This window comes from Triticum aestivum, chromosome 5B (genome assembly GCF_018294505.1).
Source record: "Triticum aestivum cultivar Chinese Spring chromosome 5B, IWGSC CS RefSeq v2.1, whole genome shotgun sequence".
In the NCBI taxonomy this organism is placed as follows: domain Eukaryota; kingdom Viridiplantae; phylum Streptophyta; class Magnoliopsida; order Poales; family Poaceae; genus Triticum; species Triticum aestivum.
Window position 1 is genome coordinate 110202426 of NC_057807.1, and position 12148 is coordinate 110214573.

At 48.0% G+C, this 12148-nt stretch overlaps 1 protein-coding gene across 1 annotated transcript; it reads right to left on the bottom strand.

The window, feature by feature from the left end:
- Nucleotides 1-9502: 9502 nt before the first annotated feature.
- On the bottom strand, nucleotides 9503-12148 carry LOC123110675 (scarecrow-like protein 34; the record flags this gene model as incomplete). The annotated part of the gene is given in 2 exon segments (XM_044531261.1): nucleotides 9503-9805; nucleotides 9889-12148. A coding segment is annotated over 1 exon segment (2134 nt), but the record flags the coding sequence as incomplete, so codon positions are not given.

Here is a 12148-nt window from a genome sequence, read left to right on the forward strand (position 1 = left end):
GGACATTGGGAAAGAGAGGGCGAATAAAACGGCAAGGGTGAAGTGGGGGAGAGGAAAACAAGAGGCAAATGGCAAATAATGTAAGTGCGAGGGAGATGAGTTTGTGATGGGTACTTGGTATGTCTTGACTTGAGCAAAGACCTCCCCGGCAAAGGCACCAGAAATCCTTCTTGCTATGTCTTGAGCTTGCATTGGTTTTCCTTAAAGAGGAAAGGGTGATGCAGCAATAGTAGCATAAGTATTTCCCTCAGTTTTTGACAAACAAAGGTATCAATCCAGTAGGAGGCTCCTCAGAAGTCCCACGCACCTACACAAACAAACAAGAACTCGCAACCAACGCAATAAAGGGGTTGTCAATCCCTTCACGGCCACTTGCAAAAGTGAGATCTGATAGAGATAATATGATAAGATAAATATATTTTTGGTATTTTATAATATAGATTGGAAAAGTAAAGATGCAAATAAAAGTAGATTTAAAGCTTATATGATAAGAGATAGACCCGGGGGCCATAGGTTTCACTAGTGGCTTCTCTCAAGATAGCAAAAATATTACGGTGGGTGAACAAATTATTGTCGAGCAATTGAAAGAAAAGCGAATAATTATGAGATTATCTAGGCATGATCATGTATATAGGCATCATGTCCGTGACAAGTAGACCGACTCCTGCCTGCATCTACTACTATTACTCCACACATCGACCGCTATCCAACATGCATCTAGAGTATTTAGTTCATAAAGAACAGAGTAACTCATTAAGAAAGATGACATGATGTAGAGGGATAAACTCATGCAGTATGATATAAACCCCATCTTCTTATCCTCGATGGCAACAATACAATATGTGCCTTGTCGCCCCTGCTTTCACTGGGAGAGGACACCGCAAGATTGAACCCAAAGCTAAGCACTTCTCCTATTGCAAGAAAGATCAATCTAGTAGGCCAAACCAAACTGATAATACAAAGAGACTTGCAAAGATAATTTAATCACACATAAAAGAATTCAGAGGAGATTCAAATATTTCTCATAGATAAACTTGATCATAAACCCACAATTCATCGGATCTCGACAAACACACCGCAAAAAGAGTTACATCGAATAGATCTCCAAGAAGATCGAGGAGAACTTTGTATTGAGATTCAAAGAGAGAGAAGAAGCCATATACTAATAACTATGGACCCGAAGGTATGTGGTAAACTACTCATAACTCATCGGAGAGGCCTTGGGGATGATGTAGAGGCCCTCCATGGTCGATTCCCCCTCCGGTGGAGCGCCGGCGAAGGTTCCAAGATGGGATCTCGCAGATACAAAAGGTTATGGCGGTGGAAATAGGTTTTCGTGGTCGCTTTTGATGTTTTCGGGGTACATGGGTATATGTAGGAGGAAGAAGTGGGTCGATGGACGCTCGAGGGGCCCACGAGGGTGGGGGGAGCGCCCACCTGTAGGGGGCGCACCGGGTACCCTCGTGGCCGCCTCCTTTGTTTCTTGACTTCCACTCCAAGTCATCTGGATCACATTTGTTCCAAAAAGATCGCTCCCGAAGGTTTCATTCCGTTTGGACTCCGTTTGATATTCCTTTTCTTTGAAACACTGAAATAGGCAAAAAAAACAGCAATTCGGGTTGGGCCTCCGGTCAGTAGGTTAGTCCCAAAAATGATAAAAAGTGTAAAGTAAAGCCCATAAACATCCAAAACGGCTAATATAATAGCATGGAACAATCAAAAATTATAGATACGTTGGAGACGTATCAACGCCCTCGTCTACCACTACCACCTGGCCACAAGGCCTTGCGAGCGTTTCTCTAGGTTTATCAACAACTCCGACTACAGTTTTGCTACAGTGGACACCACCAACAATCTAAACGCGCTCAAGGTTTCGGGCTTGAAATGCCCGAATCTTGTCAACATCTAGCACCACTACAAGGTCTGGGGCAGCGACAACAACAAACTGAACTCCCTGCTTGACCTCGCATCGGCCATCATCGACCCCTACTATACGAAGATGAAGGATGAGAGCAAGAAGGACAAGAACGCCTGGCACAGTGTTTGCCATGAGAGACTGGATGAACAACATGTCAAGTACGCGGCCAAGGACGCGTACACAAGCTATGAGATGTACAGGCAGATCGTTGACATGAGGAACTGTCTTCTTCCTGTCCCAGCTGAGGGATCGAGCCACAGAGCAGTGGCGGGAGCGTCACAAGAAGTAGATGACTAGACGATTGTTTCTCCTACTTTAAAATGCATGCAATTGTTTATTGAGGTGTGTGTGAATGATCTGTATAGTCACTTGTGTAATTGGATGTTTATTTCAGTTATATATATGCACATGCTATTCTTCTATAGATAGTGCAAATCACACGGCTTATTAGCAGCAATCGTCTGTATTATTATTGGTCTTCGCACACATTTCTGATTACGGACCTGTTTGCCGCATATCACACACATCTTGTTCAGTTGAACTGTTTCTATTGTGTTGCCTAATCACACACAGTTCATCCTAGTGATCTGCATGCCGTATATCGCACACACCCTCATCTGGCCACCCGTTTCTGTTGTTCTGCATCATCGCAAATAGTTCTTCTGGATCAATCATTTGGCACTCACCGCACATGCAAATCTAATATGAACCATGTTTGATGCCGCCGTCATCACAAACGTTTAGCACCTTTTTGACGGGTTTTTACACCACTGTTTGCGATTATTGCATCGCACACAGTTTTGTCGAAGGGTCTCTAATTCGACTGTTGCATTTGGACCATCCTGCAGTAGTGCCAGGTGTACCTCCTTGGGAGACACATCCTCATACTCCCGCAAAAGATCAAAAACAACACTAGGAAGAGTTGAGGGTAAGTCGTTAGCAGCCAATAAAGTTTCCTTGTACATGAGTACAAATAATGGAGTATTAGGTTCTCTCAATTCCCGCATATCCCTTTTCCTAGCCATCATAACTAATCCCTGTTTTTTCCGGGGCTTGGTCATATTTGGCTATGGACTTCTGGCTGTGGAAACACTCCATCACCATGTTGGTGGCTCACTCGTTGTGTATGATCACTCTCTCCCTTTTTCTTTCCTTTTCTTTTCATCTCATCAAGATAGACTTCCTCAGGTGTCATGGGCAGCCAAGTGAACTTTTCTCCTCTATGGACAAAACATAAGCGATTCGCACGCCCGCTGATTAGCACATCATGGTCATGCAACCACAGTCGTCCAAGAAGAAAGTGACAAGCGTGCATCAGCACCACATCACACTCAACATCATCCTGGTATGTCCCTACTGAAATTGGTATTTGCACGCTGCTAATCACCTTAATTGCGCCACAATCATTCGACGATTGCATGCGGTATGGGTGTGGGTGACGTTTTGTTTGCAATTGAAGCTTCTCGACCATCTCTTGCTTGCAATATTGTTGCAGCTGCCACTATCAACAATCACTCGACATATCTTTGAGTTGATAAGGCAACGGGTGTGGAAAATATTATGCGTTGCCCCTTTTCCTCCTCCACAACCTGGGTGTTAAGTGAACGACATACAACCAAAGCTTCTCCATCAAGTTCCTCATGAGATAAAATAGTTCCTCCTACTTCCCAACCTTGCTCCTCTTCCACTTCATCATTGCCACCTTCAGGGTCGCTTTCAGACTCCCATTCACCTCGTTCATTGATGATCATAGTTCTTTTGCTTGGACATTCCAAAGAAATATGACCTCTTCCTTTGCATGTGTGGCATTGAATGTTGTTGCTGCGTGTAGAACTCTTTTATGGAGGTGGAGCAGAGGATACTCCTGTTGTAGCTGATGACCTCTTATCTTGATTGCAAATAGCAGGTGAGGAAACCATCGAGGTATGTGGGTGACTAGGTGGTGCACCCTCAAACTAAGAACCATATGGCTGTTGTGTTAGCGGCCATGAGCGTGTGGTGGTGCGGCCTTGAAAGCACGAGTACTACCATTACGCATATTCTTATTCTCAACTCTTATAGCTTGATGTACCACATCTTGTAATGTATCATAAGGAAACATCTCCACAAAGTCTGATATTTCATCATTCAGCCCATGTAAAAATCTCACCATCTTCACCTCATCACTTTCACGGGTTCTTGTACGAATTAGTAGCACCTCCATCTCTTTATAGTACTCCTCAACAATGCGTGAACCTTGAGTGAGCCCCTGCAACCATTTGTAAAATTGCCTCCCATAGTATGATGGAACAAAGTGACGCCTCATGACTTCCTTCATCAAAGTCCAGTTGCGGATATGATTATTGCCCAACATCAACCGATCGTCTTGCAGCTGATTCCACCATGTAAGAGCATAACCAGAGAACTCCATGACAACAAGATCAACTCTCTTGGCTCCAGAAAAACCATGGATGCGGAATATTTGATTGCATTTCTCCTCCCACTCAATATATGTATCCGGATCCTCTTTTCCTGTGAAGGATGGCACATGTAGCTTCACTCTTGCTTGGTTGTCATGGTCATCTCGATCATGACGGTCATAATGATGACCGTTGCGACCAAAAACAGCACCACGGCGAGGCAGGGAGTAGGGTTCATAGTCCCCCATGCCTTCAGCTTCGTCACCATGCTTGGAGAGATCTTCAAGGGAGAGGGCATCACCATCATGTGCCGCTCATCACCGGTGATCAGTGGCCAGCCTGCGGGGGTCATGGCCTCGCAGCCCACTCTCACGGGGGGCAGCAAAGTTGCCACGCGTCCGTTCAGCACCAACAGTAGGGGCGCCGTGGGCAGCAGCTCCTGCTGCTCTTCCACGACCATCGTGGTGATCCTCGTTTCCTTGACGGCGTTGGTCGCCGGCGGCCAGCGAGGCAGCGGGGCTGTATTGATGTTGATCCCCATTACCTGCGATAGGAAGACGGCCTTCGAACATCCTTCGCATAGCTGCAATTATACACTCCTCAATCATTTCACCAAGTGTTGCGCGAGTTTTTGGGAGATCATCATCCACATGTTGATGTCCATGTACACTCGAGTTGGATCTTGTCATGTTAACTCTCAGAAACAAGTGGCCAAAAGAAAAATATATGTGGAAAACACTCAGCTCACCTTATTTCTTACCCAAATTCTAATGATTCCTTGGCGGCTATGCGGTGATAGAAAATCAGGAGTGGACGGACGAAAGAAAGGAAGGAAGCTGACGGTTTATAGGTGGATCTGGGTGGGGTAAAATGGGGAGGGCTAGTGCTGAGATCCAATCGATGCAAACCAAATGAACAAGAAAAATTTGTAGATCCTTGCACCACATTTGAGTTGCAAAACTTGCCACTACAACTTTTAAAATTTCTCATCAAACTGAATATGATTGCACACTTGCTCAACACTTTCTCTTCTCTGTTTTCCCACTTTTTTGCTCCTTTTTTTCCTCTCTTTTTTTGCTTTTTTTCTCTCTCTTTTCTTTTTGCAGCACAAAAGATCCAACAACAAGAGTCAAAGAAAACAACAGCAACTTTGGATAGAACTTGGTGCAAACACAAAGAGGAAAGCAAACAACTAGATCTCAGCAAACAAAGGCTTGGATTTTTTTGGTGGCTTTTTGGCTTTGGACTCTAGGATGGGAAAACCAAACTAAAAACGATAGATCTAGCAACAAAGATACAAATCCTACCGTGTAAACCTTGCTCTGATACCAGATGATGCGGCACCGTCTTCGATAAAGAGAGCGTTCAAAGGGAGGTCCGATCTTCACGATGTAGGATCGATAAATGGATGGGGATAACTAGCTGCAAGCAGCCGGAAAATGGAAAATAAGATATTATGACCCGACGAGGAGGATGCTCATCGAATCTTGCAATCCAAACATTTATCGATCCACTACCCGCAATACTACCCCCACACAACCACACTCAAGTCATGGAGCACGGGATAGGTGCAATACGCAAGGGAAACCACGAACTCTAACCCACACAACACAATCTAGTCGTGGAGCGCGAATTAGGAGCAATTTCTCAAGGAATCACGAGAATAATGGTAACAAGAGCTCTCCAATCTCAGGAGGAGTCTATGTCTTTGGTCTTTGATAGAAATGGCAAAAGTCCCCAACTAAGGGAAGAGCTAGCCTATTTATAATCGGGACAACCCCCTAGATAGGTGTGAAAGAGAAGCAGCTTTGGTTTGACTAAATGGCTTAGAGACTTAATGAGGTATCTTCTGGAAAAATCTCGTTGGAGGTGGTTAGCAGTTCCCGACCAAACATTGTTCACTGGAGTCGAACAATGTTTCCTTCAGCAGCAAACTCGAGTTCTGGGAACCTTTCGCAAGTTGAGATATCCAAACTCGTGCAAAACATTGTTTCGTTAGAATTGAAACAATGTTTCTTCAACAGACAACTCATTTCTTCATGAGTTCCTAACTTTGTTTCTTCGCCATAAAACATTGTTTTGCACAGACTGAAATGTGTTTGGCCTTCTTCGATGTCGCACCTGAGTTCAACCAACAACAAAGGAGGTGAAGGTACAACCATGTTTTCAAGGTCAAATGATAGACTTAAGTTAGCGTTCACCTGATCATGTATTTGCATTGCGCGACTTCTTGTGATTGGACCGTTGATGATTGGTGGTGTGGTGCCCATGGTTGGGATGTCCTCATCAACTACGGACAAGAGGAAGAGGATGAGTTGGACATCGAAGAGGAGCCTTTGTTCGAGGACGAGCTCGCCAACCAAGCCACCGGGGCAAAGCCGAAGCGCAAGAGCAAGCAGACGAAGGCATACACTGTGGCCGAGGACAAGCTCCTTTGCGAGTGTTGGAGGGACATTGGGCAAGAACCCAAGGTCGGCGCCGAACAAAAGGCATCAACCTTTTGGATCCGTGTCCACGGTGAGTTCCATGAGCGCAAGAAGTTTCCGCCGTACCAAATGCAAAGCACGCGCGGGTGGGTGTCCATTTCGAAGCGATGAAGGGTGATCCAACAAGAGTGCAACAAGTTTTGTGCCACTCTTGAGAGCATCAAGGCATGCCCCGTGAGCGGTATCGGCACGCAAGACATGGTATGCTAGCAAGCAGCTCTCTTTTGTGTCATTCCGTTTATGCTTGCATGTCCATTTCCATATCCATTTTGCCAGTATGCTTGCATGCAATACATTTCTAGCCATTCCAAGCTTTGGAGGCGTTCAAGGTCCAACACGACGGCAAGTGCTTCAACCTCTCCCAATGTTGGAGGGTCATCAAAGACGAGGAGAAGTTAAAGGCACAATATGCCGCCCTCAAGTCGCGTGGGGGGAAGAGGGTCATGTAGGAGGAAGACGGCGAGAAGCCACGGCCGCGGGGGAAGACCAACTCCAAGAAGGAGGACAATCGGGATGTGGCGTCGAATGCCTTGATCGCAAGCGTGGAGGGCATGATGAGCAAGACGGACTCAAGTGAGGAGGAGCGCCAGCGATACAAAGAAGAAAATGAACGCCTTCATGGAGATCCAAAGGAGGAGGCTTGAGATGGATGCGGAGAAGCAAGCCAAGATGGTTGAGACGGAGGCAGAGAAGCAAGCTAAGATGCTACAGATCGAGGCCCAACGCCGAGACCAAGGCGAAAGAAGTGGCTCTCGCGAGCATGATTACCAGGGTGGAGATCATAAAGGTGGATCTCAACACCGTGTCGCCAAGGAAGAGGCCGTGATTCAAGAAGATGCATGCCGACATGCTCAAGTTCGACGACGAGTGACCTATGACGGCGAGCACCATCCTTTTTTGTATGACGGCTAGTATGCTGGCATGACCACGGACGTGATGGCGTGGTCGAACTCCCGTCCTTTTTTTGTGTACTGGCATATGTGTCGGCCGCTGGCAAGTGCGCCAGCCGAACTGTATGGTGTTTTCTGAAGCTGGCATTTGTATGCCGGTGCTGGCAAGGTGCCGGCACGAACTTCGGGCGACGACATGGCCGCTGGCATGAACTATGGCCGCGGGCATTTTCTAAAATTTGTGTGCGGACATAAAATGGGTCGACGCGTTGAGCGCACTGCCGACCCAAATCTCAAACGGAGCGGACGCCGAGCGGGCGGCTGACCCAAACCGACAAAAAGCGAACGAAAGCGTCGTCCGTTTGGATCGGCGCATTGGAGTTGCTCTAACGCTCCAGAATCTGTTGGGGCATTGTATCACCTGAGAGGTTGTATCACCAGATATGTTCTCTGGGTATCCCAGCTGAGAACCCATAACTCGACGACTGTATGAAAGTTGCCTACAACGACAACGCAAAGAACACGTACGTGGAAATTCTCTATTTTGGAAAACATGTACACGCAAATGGAGCCCAAAGATCACCATCGATCTGTTCCTCGAGAAGAAGAAAGATCCGGTCACTGGATCTGGATTTTGTCAACGAGGTATCTTAGTACGATACGAATGCCTGCCCCCCGAGGCATTCTTTAGCGTGGAATCATGTGCAGGTGTATAGTGATTGCAGATGTGTGTCGCAAGCAGTGACCTCGTCTACATGTGCACCAAGAATATAAAAACTATGGCAGATATAAAATTGCCGAGGCAAACCCAAACAAAACTTTCTTGAGGGAGGGCACGATCTTTCTAGTCTAGCCACTAAAAAGAACTAGTGCATTTCCTGAAAATATAAAAACATACACCAACAGAGTATATATACCGAGCAGATAACTGAATGATAAAACACAAAACATGTAAAAACTGTTGGACCAAACAGGAACAACTCAAGTTCACAAATCACAACGAACTCATGGTGTCGCAGCTACTGTCCTCCTACGATGCCATATTCGCTTTGATCTTCCAAAAAAAAAGGAAAAGCACAACCTGGGCAATATCAAAACAAGATCACAGTCCCAATAGTATATATCTGCACTGCTGCACAAAGGTTGGATCGATGCATGCACCCTGACTGGCGTCTCTGTCCCAGCTTGTTTTGCTCAGCTTGTCATGTGGTCCAACCATATTTTGCCCTTAATCATCTTTTCTGGGAGGAGCAGCACCAGGTGCTCTGCACGTCTCGTGCTACCCCCATGTTGTTTCAGCATCGCTTGATCCTCACAATCTTGTTAAGAATTCCCTGGGATTCGGTTCAGGTGTGGCACTAATCTATTCCGGCTTTTCACTTTCCCATACACCAGCAACTGAAATGTGATGTCCCAGATCATCGGTCTATGGAACCGTCACAAATCAAATCATACCGACTGAACGATTAAAGCTAATGTATCTTTCACAATTATTGAGATGGCAATGCATAGGCATGAGCTGTATCATTCAAGTGTCCATTTTGTTGTCTAAGGGGGCAAACAAAACTAAAAGGTCCTTGGGTCACCTGCCTCCCAGGATTCCATAAAACCAGAGAGGTGGCCTGGTTTTGCTGAACCCATGACAGGTCCCATCCCAACCATGCCAAGTGCTAAACAATCTGAATAAACTCTGGACAACCGACCCAGCTTTGCTTACTGCACAATTACGAAGAATCTTATGCTGAACTATGTCACAGCTTCAGAATATGGGCAAAATATTTGGTTTCCTGCATGAAAGGATCATTCTCATGGTACAAAACATAATAAACTAGCCAAGGCGAGGTTCATCAAGTTTTTCATACAAATGTTTACTGCCTGACACAGTGCAGTATGCACCCAGAAGACAGTGACTAGTGTCAATTACAACCTGGTCAACTGACTGGACTGATCACAGGCACATATCAAATTCAGCAAACAGCATCCATCCAGATCAGGACACCAAAGTCTAAACTCTACACATAGCTAGGCATCAGGCGGCAACATGACTGCAACATCTAATTCACAACACATAGAACCATGCATATATCTTGGGCTACCCATCTCTCTCATGACCTGCATCGCACAAATTGGCCCTATGAGCAGAATCACCTGCATGTCGGAATGCCAAATATGCACCAAATTCAGGAAAGGCGTACCTCAAGAAACTGCATCCACTGAATCAAAGGTTACTTAACTAGACCATGGTCCATACACAACACACAGACATTATATTGACATAACTAGAGCTATAAGCATTGCCAAGTGAAAACGCCAGCTAAAATTTATGAGCTAGCATCGTTTGCCGTCCATGTCGAGATGGCATAGAGGATGCGCCCTTTCCATCCTTGCAAGAGCCAGTGCTGATCTATATCAATCACAAAGTCCTTGTGGTAGCAGTTCTTGACCTTGTCTCTCGCTAGCTCAATGACCTCTGGATTCAATGGCAGCAGCTTCAAACCTGCCCGTTGATTCCTTACCTGCCATTGCTTATACGTCTCAGGACGCTCCACCCTATCTGTACCCTCACAGGCAATGACATTCAGGGCAGCACGCCCAAGGATGTTCTGCTCAATCAGCATCCTCTGTTCGTTATCCCTTGGGGTGGTTGTGTCCAGAACATCAAAAAGGGCCGAGTAGTAGAACAGAACCTCCCGAAACCGTGTCACAAAGAATGGGGCACTGAATGAGCCATTCACGATTGCATGGATGAATGTGTGGGGGCGCATCTTCCTGATGTTCTTGAGCACAACATCCCTTGGGCTCTCAAGCACAACGCTCTCGTCCATCAAGTTCTTGAATTGAAACAAGGAGTTAACAATGAGTACCTCATCAGGATCAATCTTCAAATCCTCTTTGCGGAGCGACTCCATCTTTGCCGTCGCGATGGCCCGGTACTCGAACGGCACATTAAACTCATGGGCATACTTCTTGAGCCTGCGCCCTGTCTCTTCAATCCGCTCTGTTGGCCGGAACCCAGGCTGAGGGAGATCGATACCAGTGATCCTTACATTCGGCGGCCCTCCAGGCCTTGTTGATATCCGTCGCAGAAAGCACGGCCACTGGAACCCATATTGTATACCATAATCGATGATATGTATCTTCTTCTTTCCCAAGGAGGCATTATAGATTGTACTATTTGAGAACAGGAAAGACACCTTCTTGAAACAGATGGCTGCCATGTACAGCTGGTAAGCTTTGAGCATGTCCACAGCTGAGATGCGTGTTGCCATGAGCGACTGGTGTACGAGGCCACCTGTGCCCGCCAGCCGCGCCTGCAGGCCCTCCGCAAAGCAATGCGCAAGGCGCTGAGTCCCATCGCCATCAGGGCGAGCATGCAGCTTGATCTGCTTCAGCAGCTCTGTAGCGCTCCGGCGGTCATCTGTGGCAACAGACTGCGCGCAATGGATGAGCAGCGTGCGCAGGTCCACCACATCGGAACCACCACGCCGGCCCCTCCCCTTGCCATTGGCCCCCTTCCCGCCGCCGCTATCATTCTTGGCCACCGCCTCCTGCATGGCGATCCGCAGGTTCTGCATCTGCACGATGCACATCTCGTCTGAGGGCATCAGCATCCTGTCGAACATCTCCCGTGCAGAGACGTCGTCTCCCAGCGCACTCTGCTTGCTGCTCCTGCCACCCTCCTGCTCCAGCTCGTCATCATGGTAAGGGTTCTTCCGACCTCGGCCGCCACCAGAGTTGGCCGAGACCGCATCCACCGCCTCCTCCTTCTTTACGCTGAGCACAACCGGCGCCGGCGCAGGAGCTGCGTGGCCATTGAACCCAGCAACGAGTTTGTCCTCCCTGGGCAGGAACTTGTTGCCCTCCTCGACGCCCTTGAAGAACTGGCCAGAGGAGGCCTCCAGGTCGATGACGAGCTTGTCCTGACTGGGCAGGAACTTGTTGGCCTCCTGCATCCCCTTGAGGAAGGCGGAGCTCATGAGGTCGGAGTTGGCGCCGCCGCCGAAGAAGGCGGCGGGATCGAGGTCGACGGGCTCGAACTGGAAGCGGTCGTAGGAGTCAACGGCGGCCGGCGTGGGAGGCAGCTGGGCGGCGGTGCCGACGGAGGCGTCGGAGGGGGAGCACGGGGAGACGGCGCGGTTGTTGCTGTCGTCGGAGGTGGAGTTGGAGGAGGGATCGGAGAGGATCTCGAGGAAGGGCTGCTGCGCCTCGATGAGCGCGGGGTTGTCGGGGAAGTCGTAGAAGAACTTGTCGTCGATGTCCTCCTCCATGAGTATGCGGGAGATGAAGGGCAGGACGAGGTCCTCCGGCGTGGATGAGGGGGAGTCGCCGCCGCCGCCGCCTACCCCGCCGCCGTGGCCGTCGGGGGAGGGTTTCTGGTGCTCCTGCTCGTGGTGCGGGGTCGGGGGGAGGTCGAGGTATTCGGAGGGCGAGCCCGGGATGAGGTCGGAGAGGTAG